At 42.2% G+C, this 21,774-nt stretch overlaps 3 protein-coding genes and 1 long non-coding RNA gene across 18 annotated transcripts in view; 3 read left to right on the forward strand and 1 right to left on the reverse strand.

Moving 5' to 3' along the window:
• The window catches only part of LOC148402830 (uncharacterized), a 46,102-nt gene extending 41,708 nt beyond the window's left edge, over positions 1-4,394 (reverse strand). For 2 of the 13 annotated variants that reach the window (XR_015855826.1, XR_015855820.1), the window contains exons 1-2: positions 3,323-4,369; positions 1,723-1,853 (exon numbers count right to left, since the gene is read on the reverse strand). This is a non-coding gene — a long non-coding RNA (uncharacterized LOC148402830). Of the gene's footprint in view, positions 1-1,722; positions 1,854-3,322 lie in introns of all 13 variants that reach the window. The other 11 variants (XR_015855806.1, XR_015855809.1, XR_015855810.1 and 8 more) reach the window with 11 other exon arrangements.
• On the forward strand, positions 851-13,260 carry slc12a5b (solute carrier family 12 member 5b). Of its 3 annotated transcripts, XM_088367751.1 has the most exons (26): positions 856-1,250; positions 4,909-5,012; positions 5,099-5,236; positions 5,572-5,718; positions 6,722-6,776; positions 6,843-6,973; positions 7,078-7,325; positions 7,406-7,617; positions 7,696-7,863; positions 8,035-8,133; positions 8,234-8,291; positions 8,365-8,539; positions 8,620-8,738; positions 8,807-8,905; positions 9,029-9,148; positions 9,688-9,792; positions 9,860-10,028; positions 10,101-10,296; positions 10,387-10,556; positions 10,623-10,754; positions 10,818-10,925; positions 11,013-11,129; positions 11,189-11,322; positions 12,276-12,290; positions 12,369-12,502; positions 12,573-13,260. In XM_088367751.1, the coding sequence occupies exons 1-26, from the start codon at positions 1,193-1,195 to the stop codon at positions 12,662-12,664; spliced, it is 3,303 nt and encodes a 1,100-aa protein (XP_088223877.1). In that variant the 5' UTR covers positions 856-1,192; the 3' UTR covers positions 12,665-13,260. The 3 variants fall into 3 exon arrangements, with proteins under 3 accessions (XP_088223875.1, XP_088223872.1, XP_088223877.1); XM_088367746.1 differs by having other exon boundaries at positions 854-1,250; positions 10,387-10,754; XM_088367749.1 differs by lacking the exon at positions 12,276-12,290 and having other exon boundaries at positions 851-1,250; positions 10,387-10,754.
• Positions 13,261-13,748: 488 nt separating this feature from the next.
• rh50 (Rh50-like protein) lies at positions 13,749-15,514 on the forward strand. The gene has a single exon (XM_088367774.1). The coding sequence runs from the start codon at positions 13,822-13,824 to the stop codon at positions 15,283-15,285; it is 1,464 nt and encodes a 487-aa protein (XP_088223900.1). The 5' UTR covers positions 13,749-13,821; the 3' UTR covers positions 15,286-15,514.
• An 893-nt stretch (positions 15,515-16,407) lies between these two features.
• On the forward strand, positions 16,408-21,452 carry rbm39b (RNA binding motif protein 39b). Its single transcript, XM_088367771.1, has 15 exons — positions 16,408-16,653; positions 17,110-17,167; positions 18,421-18,470; positions 18,550-18,735; positions 18,828-18,884; positions 19,063-19,180; positions 19,250-19,402; positions 19,480-19,620; positions 19,698-19,763; positions 19,866-20,070; positions 20,149-20,235; positions 20,299-20,386; positions 20,459-20,564; positions 20,809-20,887; positions 20,962-21,452. The coding sequence occupies exons 2-15, from the start codon at positions 17,117-17,119 to the stop codon at positions 21,060-21,062; spliced, it is 1,488 nt and encodes a 495-aa protein (XP_088223897.1). The 5' UTR covers positions 16,408-16,653; positions 17,110-17,116; the 3' UTR covers positions 21,063-21,452.
• The last annotated feature ends 322 nt before the right edge of the window (positions 21,453-21,774 follow it).

The following is a 21,774-nucleotide window of genomic DNA, read 5'->3' on the forward strand; positions in this document are numbered from 1 at the left end:
TTTTCACATTGTAAATTTGGTATTACGTCATGTTCCTGAATAAAGGGGTGGAAATTAAAATGTGTTTAATTCAATTCAGCGATGAATTGACAAAATCATTAACAGCTACAAGCTGATTAACGATACTGTCCAGATTTAGGATTTTTTTTTTTTCCTGTGCCGCTCTATTTTAATCAGTTATGATAAATTGATGACCAATTTGAACACTTTTCCCACTGGAGTTGTTCCCGTGAATCAGCTTTGCGTTCATGTTGTCACAGAGGAGCAGGAGGACTTAGTAACATAGAGAACGTCAGGAGGGACCGAGGTGGGTCATTGAGGATAATGGCAATGTGGACATCTGCCAAAACGAAGAGATCATCTGACCACAGCAGCAATGGCTGCAATGTGACGTAACACACACATGCTCATGGGGTAAAGGCTTTGGGTTTTCATCTTTCCTCCATCTAACGTGTGTTTTCAAGAGATCTTGAGCATCGTTTTCACAGGTTCCTCTTCCACACCTTGTGCTCCTCCAGCTTCCATTTGAAGTTGCCTTAATGTTGCCTAGTCGGGTTTGGGCCTGGGGACCTGCTTGGCCAGTCCATCACCATTCTTCTCAGTTTCTTTAGGAGGGCAGTGCGTGGTCATTGTTGTTGACACAGAAGGAGAGAGACTTTTTGGAGTTATACAAGCTCTGCAGCCTGCAGCACTTCCCACAGACAATCGGTCAGGGCCGTGCACGGAAATATGAAAAGAGAGATTTGAGGTGGGGGTCAAAATAACAAATGAAAAGGATGCATAACAAGTGATGTAGCAGGAGGGCGGGGGGGGGGGGGGGTCTTTTCTTCCCTTTGAAAAGACATCAAAAGCAAAGTCTAATCTCGGGAGGCGGCGCGCTGTCGTCTGATGCGGCTCTCTTTGCATCCCCGTCCTCATGGTGACATGGATGACCGTGCGTGAGCGAGCCAAAAGAGAAGGACGGGAGGGAGAGGGATAATACCTTGTGAATGCATGAATGTAGTGCTTGGGCTTAAAGTGACTTGAGGGCGAGTGGCACACGGGAACAGGGAGAGCGCATGTGTCATCAAGGCGGTCAACTCGCCCCCGTTGACTCCCGCTGCCCCTCGATTGTCCTGCTGAACAGCATCGAGCAAGTCCGAGGGGATACAAAGCCGTTCTTTAGGACTGAGACGTGTGCCACGGAAAGAAGATGCTCAACAACGTGACAACGGATGGCGAGGAAGGAGAGGGGAGTCCTAACAACCAGGGTGAGTGACGCTGGTGAGAGTGCTGCGAGTGCGCATGTGTATTATTTATTTTTATTTATTTATATATATATATGGGTTTTTTTGGCTTATTTATTTATTTTTTTTTAATTAAATTATTATTAAATTATTAAATTTTTTATATATAAATGAAATTATTAGATTATTAAATTATTATTTATATATATATATATATATATATATATATACACATATACATACTATATACACATACATACTAAATTATTTATATATATATATATATATATATAATTTTTAAATGAAATTATTATTTTTTCCCATACTTCATCTAAAAAATGAATGGGCCCTTACATCATGTCTATTTTTCTGTATGCGGCCCTCAGAAAAAATAAGTCTGGACAGCCATAATGCAAACTAAAGAATGTGCTGGAGGAGAGTCAATCACATGACGCAAAACAAAAGTACACATTAGTTTTGTAAAGTAGCAACTGACCTGGTCACGAGTTGAAGCACATCAAACCAGGTGCACTGACATGCGGGTGGATCGCAATCAGTCTTTGCAGGAGTAGCCAACACGTGATGAATCCCGCCAGGGAGATGGCCCTTGATTATTCCCATTCATTCCTGAGTAAAAGAAGCAGGCGAGATAAAAAGTCGAGACAGATCCCACGAGAGGCTCGGGTGATTGGTTGCAATCAATAAGATTGACTGGAGCGACTGCAAGGTTAAGTAAGCAATTTGTCAGCGCTGAACCAACAGCGGTTCAACAACCGACTACCAAACTTTGAAGATCATTTTACCTTGACTTTCCCCTTAATTATCCTGCTATGCGATACCAGAAGAATGGAACACCTACCTGTCATCCATAATTGCACGTCATTTTATTTAAAGATACTTACGGTACAATAGACATTAAAAGTCTACACACCCCTGATCAAATACCTCTTTTATATAATGGCAAAAAATGAAAGCAAGATAAATCTTTATTGAACATAATAAAGCAAAAACCTGAAGAAATGATTTCTAGCTAAAGACTGAAGGGTGTGGGGATTATTTATTTATTTGATTTTTCGCTAACACTCATTTGGAACTTTGTTTTTATTTACACTTTGATTTATTTTTAATACTGGCAGCTGTGGTTCTCCATACATCACAATGACCTCAAGGCTAAAAAAAAAGTTTCAGGATTCAAAATAGTGGAGTGGAGGTTAAGGCCGGTGAACCTACAGTATGTGGCAAAACTCCAGATGATAAGACAAAAAAATAAACAGGTCCAAAATTGAACATCGCGACTGCAAAACCTGACCTTTCACAAAATTATAGATCTCAATAAGGAAATCATCCTCACTGATTTTTTTTTTTTTTGTTGGATCAGCAATAAAGCTGTAGTCCGTAAGAACCTACATTTTAGGGTATTACCAATTTTTCAAAAGGTTCAAAGCCCCTCAAATTATCTGCAGCAGCTTGTGGAAGAGAGCAAAGGTCATTTCAATGACAAATATTTGTCAGCGTTTATATAAGAGCATAAAATGGCAGCATGTGCGCTTAATGTTGGATCAGGGGTGAGGCTTTGCTTCACTGTTATGCAACTCATTCAAATGAAAAATTAATTAAAAATATATTGAATACACAGAAATGTTTCCAAATAAATGTAATTGTACTGGAGTTAGAGTGAAATACACATAAAAGACAGCCATTTTCTTACACAACCTACAGCTTGCTACCACCCGCTGCTTTAATAACCTCTGGTCTGAAACCGTTTCCAGGATTCATCTTTTATTTAAAGGAAACAAACTAATCCACTCGCCAGATGTCCACGAGCATGTGAATAGGAATCCATTTCTCCGATTGCCCAGTAATAATTTTCATGAATGAGGGAAAAAGCCCCATCAAGCCTCATTCGCTCCATTTAGCTCAATGCTAACAAACAACGCTAACCACCAGAGCTAAGCTAACGAGTAGCATCTGCGTCCCAGTGTTACAACATTTACGAAATGGATTTGAAAACTACCAACACATGTGCTCAGACATTTTAACAACAGGCTTATTTTCTTTAACCTCTGCGATAAATAAGTAATAAAACTGCTTCTTACCAGAGGTGTCAAATCCGGGTCAAGAAAGTAAAATGCCGGTTTAGCCACAGGTGCTTGTAATCAAGCTAGCCAGCTGGGAATGCAAAATTTCATCAAGGAATGTGCGGAGGATAAATCTTGTCAAGAGATGTTCAGTAATCCTCACAATGTGTTTTATTCCCTCTTCAATTACTCCACTTGAATGTGGAGTGTGTCAAATCGTGACTTTAATCTATGTCGAGCGAGTAGGTCAGAAAGTCAAAGTTGGATTACAGAGGTCTTGACATATTCTCTTCATTTATACAATCCATTTCCTGTATAGTGGATTAAAAACGTGGTGAGCGCATTTGCCTCACAGTTTTGAGGTTCTGGGTTCGAATCTCGGCATATGAGGTTGCGCTGAAGTGAGGATTATAAATTACAAATAAATAAATAAAATAAAAATTAAAAATGGAACGACTCGTTCATGGTGTTAAACTCAAGGCCCGGGGGCCAGATACGGCCCGGAACATCATTTTATGTGGCCCGCGAAGACAAATTGTGCATCAAATTCGTGTGTCATTACTAGAATTGCAAATTGTCTTCACTTTTAATAATTTATTTTTAAATATTTGACCAGTTTTTACTCGTCTGATTTGAAAACGAGTTATTTGTCAGTTTGTTTCGTAGTTTTTACCGTATATAATATATTATTTATATATTTATTTGGGTTGACAGTCATAATGCCCTTCCAAAAGAAGCTATGACTACAATGCGGACCGCGAAAAAAATGAGTTTGACATTTTTATATTACAAACAAATGGCCCAGTCATAAATCATGTTTACCTCTGAGTCATCACTTGGGTTTCTGTCCTGGTTTGTTTCAGTACTTGAGAATATGGCTTGGCCTTGCTTAAATTCCAAAGTCACTTCCAAGTCACTGGGATCACTCATCTGAGAAAGTTTGTCTGCCATCCAGAAGGAAAGCAATGAGGAGTTCCATTTAATCCTCACACTGAGCTACGACACCAGCCATTTTGCATTTCCGTGGTTTCCGTTGCACGACAATATTGTCTCAACAGACGTGAAATTCGATGAGGTATTTGTGGATCTGACGTCATTGATGTAATATTGATGTAATTCGAGCTCGCTGATTGGTGCATTTTTTTGCTCACATGCAAATGTCGAATTTTGCTTTACTCTGAGGCCTCGGGCAGCTGCTGGATAATCCCCCGGGGCCGACGTCCTATTAAGCTTTTAAAAGCTGGAATAAAATGTCCATTTTGTAAGCGCCGTGTCAGATGAAGGGTACAAATCTGCATCGCATTTTAAGTTCAAACCTGCGCTATCAGAAATATTTTTAACATGGGGCACTCTGGTCCTGGTCAATGTAAGGTGTTGAAGGAGCATCCTGCTGGAACAGAAGATGGCAAAGGTCCATCCTCACACTTCATAGACTTGATTACAATTTTGCAATTTTCGGTTGTCACCTGCTCACAAGCATTCCTTCCAACATATAAACCAAAATAGGATTGACAAAAAGGCAGAGATGAAGTCAAGGTCATGCACATGAGAGTGTAATCAATATATATATTTAAAGACATACTTGTCATTGATTGGTGTCTCAGGTGATGGAAACCCCAAGGAGAGCAGTCCTTTCATTAACAGCAATGCCTCTTGTGATGTGGAGAAGAGCCAGCAGTACGACGGCAAGAACATGGCCCTCTTTGAGGTCGGAGACATTTTTTGGGCCTGCAAAAGTGTCGGAGAGCATACATGGATAGCCCTGTGTGTGTGTGCGTGTGTGTGTGCTTGCAGGAGGAGATGGACACCAGTCCGATGGTGTCCTCGTTGCTCAGCAGCCTGGCCAACTACTCCAACTTGCCAACGGGGAGCAAAGAGCATGAGGAGGCAGAGAACGAGGAAGGCGCACGTCCGTCCAAAAAAACTGTCAAGGTAGAGAAGTGAATGCAAACCGCACAGCAAGAAAAACAAATCTAAATTTGCTAGTTATTAAATTTTATTTATTAATTTATTCATTTTTTGGTCTATTTATTTATTTATTTATTTATTTATTTAGTAGTCTATTTATTTAGTTATTTATTTTTTATGTATGTATGTATGTATTTATGTATTTATTTACTCATTTATTCATGTATCCATGTATTCATTTATTAACGTGATTCATGCATTCATGTATTCATTTATTTATTTATCTTTATTATTATTAAAAAAAACAAAAAGTGACCATTATTTTCCTTTCATGTTGTTCCCCCGTTTGTGTTTGTCAGGCGCCCCAACTGGGAACTCTGATGGGTGTTTACCTGCCATGTATTCAGAATATTTTTGGTGTGATCCTCTTCTTGCGAATGACCTGGATGGTCGGGATTGGAGGCGTGCTCGGTTCCTTCATCATCGTCTTCATGTGTTGCTCCACAGTGAGTGGACGTGCACATCGAACATTCCTAAGCACTGAAATGATCAAATTTGACTAAATTAATTTAAAAATATATTTCCTGACTTGAAGTAATGTATTTTATTAAGTCATCTATCTATGTCTGTGAATTTTAGGCAAAAATATTCAATTCACATTTTTTGATAAATAAAAACCAGACAACTCTCATCACTTCAGTATTGTAAAATATTTTTTTTTGCTGAGCTATTTTCAATAAAAAAAATATGTGCCTTGGCTCAATATTGATTGGCAAACACTCCTCCACATTTCGGTGATTCATGTCAGCTTTGAATAGATCATTTGGATTTATAACAGAAGCGTGTTCTCGACACAAGATGACGTTTTAAGCTACCATGCATGATTTTAATGTGCATTATCCCGATGCTGAAGGTGACCTGCTAAATCCTGATGTAAAAATATTTAGCCACTAAAGCCAGCAACAAACCCACCGTGTCCTTCTGCTACATCTGTCGCAGGCTGCTGGTGTAAAATGAAGGTTTTTGTTTATATTCTATAAAGTTCTTGCGACCACAACAAAATAGCAATATAACTGAGCATTTCCTGAGAATTCCACTTAAATCCTTGCAATCCATGAAACGCTTAGAAAAGAATGTCTCCCGCAATGTCTGCAGTGGATAGAAATGGATTTGTCGGGAATTGCGAGAGCACGTTTTCCGTTATGAGTTACCGGCAAGCATTATTAGATAAATTAGCAGAGTAGGCGAGACAACAGTTGGTTAATTGTCGTCAGGGGCGGAGCTAGTGTAGGGGGGGCCGGCGGGGGCACTGCCACCCCACCCGCCAAAATCAACATTATCAAAGAATGTTTAGGTTTGTAAAAAAAAAAAAAAATGGTGGGCCCCCTGAGATATGCCCCGCCCCCAAGAAAAACATCCTAGCTACGGCAGTGATCGTCAAAGTACTTTCCTTGAATTGACATGTTCTTCTGCCGGTTGCTCCAATTTTATTTTTGTATTGTGTTTCAGACGATGCTCACGGCCATCTCCATGAGCGCCATTGCTACAAACGGAGTGGTCCCGGGTGAGAAGATGTGTGAAATGGCTAATATTTCATTCTGACTGACTGACTGAGTTTTTGTTCTCCTAGCTGGAGGTTCCTATTACATGATCTCCCGCTCACTTGGGCCTGAGTTTGGTGGAGCTGTTGGGATTTGTTTCTACTTGGGCACCACGTTTGCCGGTGCCATGTACATCCTCGGTTGTATCGAAATCTTGCTGGTAAGTCAGCAATGATGATGATCATAATTTGTAGGAGAAAATGACCTTGTGCCACCTTTCTCCATTCTCCTTCCCATGCCTTGAACCATCTTCCCATCTGTCAGATTTATATTATCCCTCAAGCAGCTATCTTCAAGATCGAAGGTCTGGAAGGTCTGGAAGCAGAGGCGGCCCTCCTCAATAATATGCGGGTGTACGGAACCATTGTTCTAAGCTTCATGGCTCTGGTGGTGTTTGTGGGGGTGAAGTATGTCAACAAACTGGCGCTGGTCTTCCTGGCTTGTGTCATCCTCTCCATCGTGGCTGTCTACGCAGGAGTCATCAAGACCGCCATTGACCCGCCGGTTTTCCCGTCAGTCCAATGGACATTTCTGATGATGGATTTTGTGCGAGTGTGTAAGGTGTCATCCATCTCCTTGACTTTGCCTGCAGGGTTTGCCTCCTGGGAAATCGAACTCTTGTCTCCAAGGGATACGACGTCTGCGCAAAGGTGATCGAAATCGACAACGAGACGGTCACCACCAAACTGTGGCGCTCTTTCTGCGATTCCGAGAACATCAACGCTACTTGCGATGACTACTTCAACGACAATAACGTCACAGAGATACAAGGCATTCCGGGGGTCACCAGTGGGATCCTGGCAGGTAACAATCATCCCCCCCATCCCCCTCCAAAAAAATTCAAAAGATCCAAATGAGGAGCTTTGTTCATTCCTCTTCCAGAAAACCTGTTTGGTAATTATTTGGAAAAAGGGATGATTGTAGAGAAGAGAGGCTTGGCATCCCAAGTGGACCCTGACAGTTCTGCTACCGCCACGAACCGCTTTGTGCTGGCTGACATCACCAGTTTCTTCACACTCTTGGTGGGAATTTACTTTCCATCTGTCACAGGTTAGAAGCATGCTTGATATTATTAATTAATATTAATTTGACAGTTTGGTGGCTGAATCTAGACTAACATTTTAAAACAGCCGAAAGCTGGTCTAAATTGTGGCGCAGGTTGTGTCATTCGATTTCTTAAAGTTGGCCCAACATGCAGTACAAATCCAGGTTTTTTCTCAGGTATCATGGCCGGTTCCAACCGCTCTGGAGACCTACGTGATGCTCAGAAGTCCATCCCCATCGGCACCATTGCAGCCATCACCACCACATCTACTGTTTGTATCCTTCACTAAGCAGCTGCAGTTTATAAAACGCATTTCTTTGTTGTTATTCGCTCAACATTTCAAATCATATATTCCTCAAGAGACTTTTGAATCAGATATTTCCTGTGTGGTGCTCTTTGGTGCTTGTATAGAAGGTGTGGTCCTGAGGGACAAGTACGTGGCGCTTGTTGGACGCAGTCCTCCAAAGTGTAGGTAAACCCGTAAATCTTTTATCTTCATCTTTCAGGTTTGGCGAAGGAGTCAATGGGAACCTGGTGATTGGGACTCTGGCATGGCCGTCTCCTTGGGTTATTGTTTTTGGATCCTTTTTCTCCACCTGCGGAGCCGGACTACAAAGTCTAACCGGAGCCCCACGCCTCCTCCAGGCTATCTCCAGAGACGGTATCATCCCATTTCTTCGAGTGAGTAATTTGAGTTCCGACACTACAATGTTTATTCTGCGAGATACGATTTTCCAATGTCTCGTTATTTATCCCTGCAGGTGTTTGGACATGGTAAAGCTAACGGGGAACCTACCTGGGCTCTCCTTCTCACGGCTAGCATTTGTGAGATCGGCATCATCATCGCCTCTCTGGATGCCGTCGCACCCATCCTCTCGATGTAATTTTGTCTTCTCGACAAACATAGCACACATAGTTTGTGCTAACCAGGTCATTTTTCTTTTTCAGGTTCTTCTTAATGTGCTACATGTTTGTTAACCTTGCCTGTGCGCTGCAAACTTTACTGAGGACACCCAATTGGAGGCCGCGTTTTAAGTTCTACCACTGGTGAGTTACATGTTTCAAATTTATGACTCAACGTCTGGACATGGGATTTAGTTACTAAGCCGTGAGCAGAATTCCAACAATAAGAACAATTTGATGAAAAATGCAATTTATTTTTCCCCACAGGGCTCTGTCGTTCCTGGGTATGAGTTTGTGCCTAGCGCTTATGTTCATCTGTTCCTGGTATTATGCCATGGTTGCCATGGGAATTGCCACCTGCATCTACAAATACATTGAATTTTGTGGGTAAGTAAAAGCTACCGTTCAAAAGTTTAAGGTCACTTAGAAATGTCCTTATTTTTTTAAATAAATTATATATTTTTTTCAATTAGGGTAACATTAATCAGAAATACACTGTTTACATTGTTAATATGGTAAATGTCTATTCTAGCTGCTTTTTAATGAATTAATATCTATTATAATACATGATAATTATAATAAATACAGTAACCCCTCGTTTATCGCGGATAATTGGTTCCAAAAACCACCCGCGATAAGTGAAATCCGCGAAGTACGGTCACCAACAAGAAATACTGGGCAGGCTAACGAGTTAGCGAAAAGATGCTAATCGCGATCGTGCTAACACGTGAAAACGGACTTCTAAAGGAATGTAAATGAACATTTGGAGAATTACTACATTGTCCTAAAGGTTAGACACATGTTTCCTCAATTTAGAAGTTTTATTTTGACTTTTAAATGTTTTTTCATTGGGCTGGGAGACGGAGCAAGTTGGAAACGTCCGTCATGAAATAAACCCGCTAAACGAATAAATGACTGTGTAACAGCGCCGAGAAAGAGTGGGGCGACGGGATACGCGGCATCTCTCTAAGCGCTGCTCGATTCGCTCTCATGAGGTTGGAAGAAGGTCCGCCACATACCAAGAATTGGAGGTCAGTCCCAATCAAGTTGCCGTCATTTGGTGAGAACGATCCTCAATGTGTTCATCGCTCCACCCAGGCCTCAGATCCTGGTCCTCGTCAGCATGGACGCCGAGCAGAATGTCGAGCAGCCTCGTCTGATCTCGTTAACCAATCAGCTGAAGGCGGGGAAGGGCCTGACTATCGTTGGCACCTCGGTCCAAGGAAAGTTCCTTGACAACTATACAGAGGCTCAAAGGGCAGACCAGGTCTTTGGCACCCAACAAACATCTCAGCAAGTAAACACAGCATCTCTCTAACGTTAATATTTTTTTTTCAAGTCTTTACGCAAGCTGATGGAGACAGAGAAGGTGAAGGGCTTCCCCCAAGTGGTGGTGTCCTCCAATCTGAGGGATGGGACCTCCCATTTGATCCAGGTTGGAGGACTTGGGGGCTTGAAGCACAACACTGTGATGGTCAGCTGGCCACGTAACTGGAAACAACCCGAGTTCCAACAACAATTCCGAGATTTCATTGGCAAGTCGAATTACTTGAATGTTTCTGAACTTTCTGGGATGTCATCTACGTTGCTCTTCATTGCTGTCTTTTCCTAATGTTTCTATGTAGAGGTGGTCCGGGAGACCACAGTAGCCAGCTTGGCCTTGTTGGTTCCCAAAAATATCTCCAGCTACCCATCCAACGGCGAGCGCTTCACCGAAGGCCACATCGATGTGTGGTGGATCGTCCACGACGGAGGAATGTTGATGCTCCTCCCCTTCCTGCTGCGTCAGCATAAGGTGATACATGCAAACCCACAATTTTTTTTTTTAGGGTCTTCATCTGGCAGTCTTCTTTCTCCACAGGTGTGGAGGAAGTGCAAGATGCGCATTTTCACCGTGGCTCAAATGGATGACAACAGTATTCAAATGAAAAAGGACGTTCTGACGTTCCTCTATCACCTACGTATTGATGCTCAGGTGGAAGTGGTGGAGATGGTGAGATGGTGATCTTTGGTTTTTGTGCTATTATATTCTCCTCATCATGCCTTCCAATCCTAGCACGACGGCGACATCTCCGCCTACACGTACGAAAAGACGCTGGTGATGGAACAGCGTTCCCAGATCCTCAAGCAGATGCATCTGACCAAGAATGAGATGGAGCGAGAGGTGACAAAAAGCTTGTGATTTAAATGAACTGAATTGTTTGGGAGCTAGGCTGGAAAGCTTCCATGGCATTGCTTCATATTGTTACAGATCCAGAGTATCACAGATTCGTCCCGCGGGTCCATCCGGCGTAAAAAATCCTTGGCCTCGCGTTCGCAACACAGCACTGACGAAGGAGCCAGAGTGGCCGAACATCCGGAAGAGGAGGTACAGATGATCTTCTAGCTGTCAGTTTCTTTTTTTCATTGGGTGCGTGTCCCCACCAGGCGCAGCTTATTCACAGTAAGAACGCCTCGACACCGGCCAGCCCCACCAGCCTGACTGCCCCTGCCGGAAGCACCTGGACCGACAATAAGGGCAAGAATCCGGAGACGGGCAAAGACCCATTCAGCATGAAACCGTAAGTGGTTGTCACGCAAAGTCAACTGCCGACCTTTGTTGAATTTGGACTTCAATTTTGTAGTATTTTTATCTTGGAGAAATTTTGACTTAATAATAATAGAAGAATAAAAATAATAATAATAAAAAAATTATTAAAAATAATAATATTAATAGAAATAATAATAATAATGATAATAATTAAAAAAATAATAATAATAATGATTGTCATACAAAGTCAACTGCCGACCTTTGTTGAATTTGGACTTCAATTTTGTAATATTTTTATCTTGGAGAAATTTTGACTTAATAATAATAAAAGAATAAAAATTATAAAAATAATAATAATAAAAAACTAATTAAAAATAATAATATTAATAGAAATAATAATAATAATGATAATAATTTAAAAAATAATAATAATAATTTTCATGCAAAGTCAACTGCCGACCTTTGTTGAATTTGGACTTCAATTTTGTAATATGACAACTTTTTATCTTGGAGAAATTTTGACTAAATTATAAAAACAATGAAAATAATTTAAAAAAAATAAAAACAATAAGAAAATAGAAATAATAATGATAATAATTTCAAAAAAAAATAGTATTATTAATAATCCATATAATTTATAATGCAATTTAGATTTCAAAGAAATCTCAAAGGACTTCAATTTCAAAACATTTGTCTAACCCAACACGACATACACATACATAGATTAGAATCGTAGTGAACTACATCCATTTCATTTGATAAGCATTATGCAATAAATATTTGATATTTGACTTTAATTTCATCCCACTTGAAACATTGGTCAAAATATGAACATTTGTGGTGAAAGTCATAATTCTAACACACAGACAGTTCAAATCGATCTTTGACGTCTACATCCGTCAATGGCGCTGAATGAACCTCAATTCAGTATCTTAGCGTCTCTTCTTTATATTTCAACCATTCTTTTTTCCCATGCCGCTGCAGAGAATGGGAAAACTTGTAAGTATGAGCGTATCTCACCGAGACCAATTTAATCCCAATGGCCGCTGTACGTTGAGTGTTATCCTCCGTCTCAAGGAACCAGACGGACGTGAGGCGCATGCACACAGCGTTGCGACTCAACGAGGTCATCACAAAGAAGTCCAAGGAGGCAAAGCTCATTCTGCTCAACATGCCCGGCCCCCCGAAAAACCGTACAGGGGAAGAAAATTGTATCCTTGCAGGCTTCTACTCTGTTCTTCCATATTGACGGAATCAGCCTTGACCCAGATTGCCTTCCAGACATGGAGTTCCTAGAGGTCCTGACGGAAGGTCTCAATCGGGTTCTCCTCGTCCGCGGAGGAGGACGTGAGGTCATTACCATCTACTCCTGAACATCCCGAATATATTTTCCTCGAGTTCTGCCCTGGCAAAACTTTCCTCAAGGATGAAGCGGCAATTTCTTTACCGCTTCCGTTCCCATTCCTCAACGACGAATGTTTGGTCTTTTCTCATTCTCCGATACAATCGTGTTGTTTGAATGTTTTCAATATTTATTCATCTCAAAATGTTTCTTCCTTTTTGTTGTCTTGAAAGGTTTGTATGGAGGCACACAAGTCATGTGACGATAGACTCAACGTGAACTTCGTAGTCATTTATATGGTCGAGAGTTGGCAAGCAATCAGACAGCGTTGGAAAGTTTGGAGATAAAACCTGATACACTGATTAAAAATCAACAGTCGACAATATTAATAATGTCGTATTATCTGGAGGAAGGTCATTTTTCGTAAACTTTGAGCTTGCGATATCAGAATGTTGCATCACATTGCCGTGTGTGTGTGTGTGTGTGTGTGTGTGTGTGTGTGTGTGTGTGTGTGTGTGTGTGTGTGTGTGCGTGTGTGTGTGCCAAGTGAGAGAGAGAAAACCCGTTGTGTACAGAAAAGTAAATTGTAAATAAATAAATACGTCATGTTAGACTTAGAAATACAAACTGTGTGTCAATTTCTTTTGTGTTATTTTATTTAATTAACAGTTATTGCGTTAAACATGAAGGAAAGGCGTAGATTCATTAAATTACTTTGAAAAAAAATTAAAAGTCTGTTTAATTTACAGACGTATTGATTTTTTTAAATTTTTTTTTATTGAATTTGACTTTTTTCTTCGTATTGAATTTGACTTCAACCAATTAGGTTCAAATGGGGTCAAATCAATTCCGTGATACAAAGTGGGAATTTTGTTAAATTCAGAGTTGGTACTAAAAAACTACTGGGTTAAAAATTTAACTAATTTAAACGTCCCAACTTTGGGTTGTATTGCAAAAGAAAAAATCAAAATTTTTAGGATGTTTTTTACAATTTTTTTTTTTTTTTTTTTGCACAAAGTAGGTTGTTTTAAGAGTGAAGAAATCTCCATGAACAAGCGTGTAAAATGTGCAGCCATTTTTATTACGGGGAGTCAAAGTTCAAACGACCGAATAACTGCACTTGTTTGAGCAGGTGCCGACTTGAACGTTGTCCTCTCTTATCTGCGCTGACGATCATCTCGGCTTAAAATGAAAGAAGCGTCATTTGCTGGAAAACCTCCGACGATGAAAGCGGCGGGCGCCAGCAGCCTGCGCTTCAGGCTGCCCGTGTTTGTTTTTGCGGCCGAGGCCATGATGGTGGGCCTGTTTGCCGCTTTTGTCACATACGACCGCCACGCCGATGCCAGATTTCAAAACAACCAAACCAAGCCCATGGACAACGCATTATACAAGGATTATCCTTTTTTCGCCGACATACAGGTGATGATATTCCTGGGCTTCGGATGCCTGCTGGCGTTTTTCCGACTTTATGGATTCGGTGGGATGGTTTTTAACTTTCTGGTCGCTACGTTTTCCATCCAATGGGCCATTCTGGTGCAGGGCTACTTCCAGTTCAGCCACGATGGGAAGATCCAACTTGGCGTGATCAACCTCATCAATGCGGAGTTTGCCTGCGCGGTGGTACTCATCTCCTTCGGGGCAGTTTTGGGGAAGACCAGCCCGCTGCAGCTGCTGGTCATGGCTCTGCTGGAGGTGCCGGTATTTGCCGTCACCGAATGGGCGGTGCTAAAGTATCTGAAGATAAACGACGCTGGGGGCTCCATCCTGATTCATCTCTTTGCTTGTTATTTTGGCTTGGGGGTCACCTTTGTGCTGTACAGACCGCGCCTCAACGAAGGTCACACAAAGGAGAACACCAGCTATCAGTCGGACATCTTGTCTCTGATGGGCACCTTGTTCCTCTGGGTCTTCTGGCCCTCGTTCAACTCGGCGTTGACCCCGAAAGGCGACGACCAGCACAGGGCTGTCCTCCACACCTTCATCGGCCTGTGTTCTTCCACCATCACGGCCTTTGCGCTCTCCGCGCTCCTCAACAAAAAGGGGAAACTCAGCATGGCCGACATCCAGAACGTGACCTTGGCCGGAGGGGTGACAGTCGGGGCGTCCGTCGATATGATGATTTCGCCCGCAGGAGCGTACGTCCTGGGAATGCTGGGTAGCATCGCGTGCATGCTAGGCTACAAGTACCTGAGCCCCCTCTTGGCACGACGCTTCCGAATCCAGGACCAATGTGGAATTCATAATTTACACGGTCTAACGGGACTCATATCTTGCGCCGCTGGTATTTGTGCAATAATGATGGCGAGCGAGGAAGTCTACGGGCCGAGTTTGTATGACACTTTTAGGCACAGAGCCCCAAAGGAAGGGGACCCCAAGTTGCTTGAGCTCCAGGCATTAATACCTGGTCTGCAGCCAGGTTTGGGTCGGAGTGCTAAGGAACAGGCTCTCTTCCAGGTGGCAGCTATCTTCTCCACTATAGCAGCGGCAGCCATCGGAGGCATCATCACAGGCCTAGTCTTGAAAATCCCTTACCTCACCTCACCTTCGGATGATTTATGTTTTGATGACAGAGTATATTTTGATGTGCCGCTTTACTGTTACTCACCACTTAAACTCAGTAAAGACACAGATAAAGAGGAAACTGTTGCCTAACATGCAGTACTGTTATTGTGGAAATAATGACAAAGAATTTGTAAGTGTGCAAAAAAAAAATATATATATATATATATTGCCGTACTAATGTAATATTTATTTTCAGAGTCATGCTAATGTTTTAAAATAAATTTGAGACAATTATGCGTATGAGTATTATGTTTGTCATAGCGACATGTCACACATTTGGATAGTAAAAAAAGAAATAAAATGGAGACGTTACAATGTGTCCGAATGGAATGATTCCTTAATGCGATTATGAAGGAGTAAAACAAGAAGTATTTGGGCCATTTGTTCAGTTGCTTAGATTTACACAATTACCCCCCAGAATTTGATTGGTTTCTTTTAAAGAACAAAACAACATTCTTAATCAAAAGTCACGGAAAAATCAGCTTTAGCAGCCAAGTGGAACTTGAATATGAGGCCAATTATTAACGAACATGCTCACTCTTAACTGCTTACTGGTGTCAGCATATCTGAGGAATCGATTATATTGATGATACTTAATTAAATAGCATCAATTAAATATGATCAATTATCAATTCCTCAGAAATGCTAGTCCTACTTGTGCAAAATGATATTCCAAAATGTGTCTAAACAGTTCCATCAAGTAACCATCCTAACGCAAGCTTGCCAGTTAATAGACACAATAGTGACATCTAGTGGCCAACATCCGTATAGCTGCAGTATAGGTACAAGGACCATTCCAAGACCAACAAGTGCATGTTTTGTGCAAAACACTGACACTTCTTAGAAATGTCTCAAGTTCAACATCCAGGCAATTCTCACAAATGTTCATTCGGGCCGGATCTCAAACACAATCGGGGAATATTTTATCGCTGTCAAATTTCAAAACAGGTCAGATTTGACCCGATTATTCGAGATACGTTGATTGTGGCAATATTTATTTTATATTTTATATATATATTTCATTTTAGAAAAGAGCCGCTGCTAAATTAACGAACGAATGAATTAATTAATGAATGAATGGGTGGATGGATGAACGAACGAACGAATGAATGCAGCACCCCATTGACAAATGTGACGCGTGAGGCAAAAACGCAGTCCTATCCAGTAGGTGGCGGTAATGCACCAAACGTTGATTTACCAAGCGCCAAATAAACTAAAAACAAGGCGAAGAAGAAGCACGACGCTGAATGCTGAATAGGCCACGACCGTGCCTGTCTTCTCGTTTTTTCTTTCGTGTACTAAACCAAAAAAAAGTCGTCTTACGTAAGGCATTCAATGAAATTATTTATGCCACTTTTAGTGGGATCTATCGAAGAGGAGCTACCCAGAAGATCATCTACAGCGGGACGCTGGCGTTGATATTTTGACTTTTCCTCTCATTTTCACCAATTCCACACGGTAACGTCATTGTCTGCTAAGCGAGCTAGCCAACAGCAGTTAGCTTCCTGTTTTTTTTTTTTTTTTTAATGAGCATCTAGAAAGCGTAGAATTTTATAGGCATTTACGCTAGCCTTGTTGCTTTTATCGCAATATACCTTCGTGTACGTTTATTTACATTGGTGTCGATATCCAGTTGTAGACCAAAGCGAGGTCGTTGTCACAACGGGCCCCAAGCAGCTAATTAGCATTAGCATTTAGCTACAACCGCCATTGAGCCTCTCGAGACTTTGTAGCATGTGTGATTCGGCGACGCATGCTCAACGTTCGTGTTTACTAAATTGTTATACATCGTTTAACGTTAAGCGCCATGGTGTGGACTTTTTCGGCATTTACAAGGCCTTAAACTTTCCATTTAGTGTGTAATATTAAATTAGTTGTGGTGCAAACGAGTAAACAAGCTTACTGTGATTTTAGGATCGACATGGCTGATGATTTTGATGTTGAGGCCATGCTGGAGGCGCCTTACAGAAAGGTGGGTTGAAAGGTCAAAGAAATGATGATGATGTTCTACTCTTGAGCCGTTCATAATACTGTGACCGTTTACATGAATGTTGTGTGGTGTGTTTGAGTAAAAACGCTGTAAGTTTATAAATAAATCCGCATCTATCTCTCTTTATAGACTCCCCTAATGAATATCTCACCTCTACTCCCATGAATTCATCTTTGATTCCACTGTGAACTGTGAAAAAAAGGAAGGTAGTTATTGTGCATATACTGCTGTACTGTGGTTCACCGTAGGACTAAAAAGAGATTCAATCCTAAAACACCCAGGCCCTATTCGGTTACAACAAGGTCAATACCAATGAGCGATAGGCCCGTCTTACCAGGCCGGCAAAGTTGGCAGTATTCAGCTTTATAATCTGCAATTTCAACAGATGGTAAGATTGTATCACTGCCTCGAAACTTTCGGAAAGAAGTTGGTCTGAAGTCGTACACCCATCCCTGTAAATCAGCAAAGGATTTCTTAAGAATCGTGCCAGTTGCATCTTTACATGATTGAATGTGTTTCTTTTGCTTATAAATATGAATACTGCCTCTTTGCCTCATTCAACTTGAATGTGTATCAGCATCTTCATTTTGCATGCTACACAACACCAGATAGCAGTGCTTTCCATTTATAGAGTGGCTTACGTTAGTCAAGACGCTATCAATGGCACACCTTACGATAAACAGTATCTTGTGGAAGATTTTTTTTTTTTTTCAATTTCTTTTTCTTGGGCGTCAATATTACTAAGAAGTGTAAATCCCTGTTTGCTTCAGGGCAAGATGTGTGACAGAGGTGGCATCGAGCTCTTACAGTCCAAGAACGAAAATGGGTGAAGATCACTGGACTGACACCAACCACAAAGGATCTCTTTTAGCCAACCCCCCCGCATCATGCGTGGTCACATGATTAGGCACAAATAGTGACATTGGTACGACTTGCAATTAGGGGGAAGGGTTGAGAAGAGCTGCCAATTGTCAGAGCCTCATGAACTTCGCTAAAAGTTGTGTTGGGTCACCATCTTTGATTAAGAGTACTTTGCAGCCAAGTTAAAAACAGAAGGGGGCCGAAATTGGGGGGATGGACACCTGTCCAGGCACGGCAGAAGGACATTTGGAATTGTTATTCTTAATTGTAATATTTCTGCATTTTTCTCTGCTCCCACCCCTCCCCCTTTTACCATGACGACTTGAAATGTTACGTCTGCGTCCTCACGATGTTCTTCTATCGACCTTGCTTAGGATGAGGTCAAGTCTTCCCATGCAAATGGACACGATGGACAGAACAGGAAGTACGTTTCGCCTTTGCCGCTTTGAACGAACCGAGCGGCGGCGCCACATTAACCCGATTCTCTGTCGAACGGCACGCAGGAAGAGGCGGAGCAAAAGCAGAAGCCCGGCCTCCAAGAAAAGGAGGAGCCGGAGCCGAAGCAAAGACAGAAAAAAAGCCAAGAAGAGGAGCAGGAGCCGGGAAAGAAAGCAAAGCCGCAACCGGGAACACCGGCGCTCTCGAAGCAAAGAGCGAGCTGGCCGCTACAAAGCCAGAAAGAGCCCAATGTAGGTGACCCGCAACAGTCGTAAAAAAAAGTTTGCAACTCACCGACTTCTTCTCCAAGTAGCAACTCTGATTGAAATGATCTTCGTTTCAGACGGAAGCGTTCCAAAAGCCGCACTCCTCCTGTCAAGAAAGAGAAGAGTCCCATCAGGTACAAAGTTCTACTTTGTTATGCTTATGCTCAGGTGGGCTTCAGATTTCGCAGGAGTCGGGGGATTTTGGCCTTAGTGTCCTCCTGTTTCTTATGCTGGTGCAGGATTACCGGTAGAACTCAGCCCGAATGATATTTGAAAGGCTGTAGTGAATTGAGGTTCTCGTGTGTTTTTTAGACAACCTATCGACAACCTAACACCAGAGGAGCGAGATGCCCGCACAGTTTTCTGCATGCAGCTGGCTGCCCGAATCAGAGCTCGAGACTTGGAGGATTTCTTCTCGGCTATTGGAAAAGTGAGTTACTTCGCATTTTAAATTTGGGGGAAAATTGAGGTCTGGAACGTTTTTTTTTTCGTCACGTAGGTAAGAGACGTGAGAATGATATCAGACCGCAATTCCCGGAGATCGAAGGGGATCGCCTACATTGAGTTTGTGGAGTCGTCTTCCGTGCCCCTGGCCATCGGACTGACGGGCCAGCGGCTTTTGGGAGTGCCCATCATTGTCCAGGCATCTCAGGTAGGGGGGGTGCCCACATTTTGCTGTCTCCAAAATGCTCCATGGATATAGCTAATATTTCACACGTGCGTCGGCAGGCCGAGAAGAATCGAGCTGCCGCAGCGGCGGCCAGTAATCTTCAGAAAGGCAGCGCGGGTCCCATGCGGCTCTACGTGGGCTCGCTGCACTTCAACATTACTGAGGAAATGCTGCGAGGGATCTTTGAGCCCTTCGGAAGGGTCAGAACGGACTTGAATGCACACGGGAGGCGGAGCTTGAGCCGATAAATGATACTCCTCCTCTTGTGTCCGTGCAGATTGAGGGGATTCAACTTATGATGGACAGTGAGACTGGACGCTCGAAAGGATATGGCTTCATATCAGTAAGTGGAGGTCCTTTTCACATGTTGGTAACTGTGATGGCTTAAGTTTCAGAAACGTGCACGTGATCGAGTCAAAGATCAATACCTGTTTTCATTTCCAAGTTTGCAGATGCCGAGTGTGCAAAAAAGGCCCTGGAGCAACTGAACGGCTTTGAGCTGGCCGGCCGGCCGATGAAGGTGGGCCACGTCACGGAGCGCTCGGACGCGTCCACCGCCAGCTCCTTCCTGGACAACGACGAGCTGGAACGGACCGGCATCGACCTCGGCACCACTGGGCGACTGCAGCTCATGGCGCGACTCGCTGAAGGTTTGAAATGCAATATTTGGATTTAGAGTTTGGATTATTTTTTTCGCCTTGCATTGACTGTGCGTTTCGGTCCTGAAGGAACCGGTCTTAAGATTCCCCCAGCTGCTCAGCAGGCACTTCAGATGACTAGCTCGGCATCTTATGGGAATGTGGCGCCCCCATCGAGTAAGTCACAATGACCACTTAAATTGATCGCACGATTGGTTGCTCACCATGAAGCTTTTGCAGCTCCCGCACCAAGCCAAGCTTTGAACCTTCCCTCTCAGCCGCTGGCCACTCACTGCCTTCAGTTATCCAATCTCTTCAACCCACAAGCGTAAGTAAGCGTTACAAAATATTGACAACGTTACCACCGACTGCTGACCTTGCGTGCGTTTGTTCTTCTTAGAGAAAACGATCCCAGCTGGGCCATCGAGATCCAAGATGATGTCATCGAGGAGTGTAACAAGCACGGAGGAGTCGTTCACATTTATGTCGACAAGAACTCTGCTCAGGTGGGAATAGTTTCTTTTTCCCACACGGACTGTTACCAGGTGGAAAAAGTCTGCAAAAAAAAAACATCCATTATTTTACAAAAGAGTAAAAAGTGGCTTCCCGCAACAGCTAATCGACAATCAGCAGAAGAAGTCATACTTCCTCAACAAACATCAGCTTTGTGTTCGATTCTACAAGACATTTTAAACAGAGATGAGACTCTTCTTTTAGTAGTGATGAGCCGTCCATTTTGTTTTTGCGCAGGGTAACGTGTACGTCAAGTGCCCCTCCATACCGGCAGCGATGGCCTCCGTAAACGCGCTTCACGGACGCTGGTTTGCAGGTACGTGACGTTTGAATCCAAATGAGCACAAGTATTCCCCGACGGACACGTCTTTTATCCGTTTTGTCCCGTAGGTAAAATGATCAAGGCGGCCTACGTTCCCTTACCGACATACCACAACCTTTTCCCGGATTCAGTAACAGCAAAGCAGCTTCTAATGCCGACACGTCGATAATGAGGCGTGCTTCTGATCTTCAAACATTTTTTTTTTTGCATTGATTAAAATGTTGATGAAAAGGCCTAATTGAAGTTGTTTGGCTCAAGTTCATATGTACGCCCTTAAAAATGGGCACTTTGAGTTTGCTTTCAACTTTGTGGCTGTGTGCTGTCAACTACCACCGAAGAAATCTTACAGGTCTGTTCTTTTGAAATATTCCTGTCATCTGCTTGTTACCTTGAGTATTTGTTGATTTAAAACAAATAGCAGGATTACTTAACATGTGTTGGAAATTAGGGTCTCAAATACCAAAAGTATATCAATGTCTACAATAATGCTTTGTAACTTTTTACAGCCATAAATTCATTTTTAGTATGAAGGCTCTCAATAAACCTTTTCAAAACTCAATTGCTTGATGTGTTCTGTTCATTCACGATTGCAATTTACTTCAATCCAAACTTTGAAATAAAGTTCACGAGCAAAGAGTGACAGAATACAGCTTGGAGCATAATATTAACTTGAAATTCAAGGATTAAAACCTGAATAGGGTGAGTTCAGCACATGTGTCCAACTCAAGAAAATATGGATAATTTGAATATGAAATACAGTATTTACCATTTTCAGCTGTTTCACCTGGACCTATCACCGTTAAAAATTGTACCTGTATTGTTTTGTGACGCAATTTGTTATAAACAAAATTTCAAGCCATTGTCAGTTTTACTTTTAATTT

Source organism: Syngnathus floridae, chromosome 2 (genome assembly GCF_059516105.1).
Source record: "Syngnathus floridae isolate MCC-2025c chromosome 2, RoL_Sflo_1.0, whole genome shotgun sequence".
NCBI lineage: Eukaryota > Metazoa > Chordata > Actinopteri > Syngnathiformes > Syngnathidae > Syngnathus > Syngnathus floridae.

Bases quoted from the DNA above. Each gene is read 5' to 3' on its own strand.
- slc12a5b (XM_088367746.1), top strand. From the start codon at position 1,193: ATGCTCAACAACGTGACAACGGATGGCGAGGAAGGAGAGGGGAGTCCT. The intron at 8,134-8,233 runs GTATCCTTCACT...CTTTTGAATCAG, and splicing joins CACCACCACATCTACTGTTT to ATATTTCCTGTGTGGTGCTC. The intron at 10,926-11,012 runs GTGACAAAAAGC...ATATTGTTACAG, and splicing joins AGAATGAGATGGAGCGAGAG to ATCCAGAGTATCACAGATTC.
- rbm39b (XM_088367771.1), top strand. From the start codon at position 17,117: ATGGCTGATGATTTTGATGTTGAGGCCATGCTGGAGGCGCCTTACAGA. The intron at 17,168-18,420 runs GTGGGTTGAAAG...GACCTTGCTTAG, and splicing joins TGGAGGCGCCTTACAGAAAG to GATGAGGTCAAGTCTTCCCA. The intron at 18,885-19,062 runs GTACAAAGTTCT...TGTGTTTTTTAG, and splicing joins AAAGAGAAGAGTCCCATCAG to ACAACCTATCGACAACCTAA.
- rh50 (XM_088367774.1), top strand. From the start codon at position 13,822: ATGAAAGAAGCGTCATTTGCTGGAAAACCTCCGACGATGAAAGCGGCG.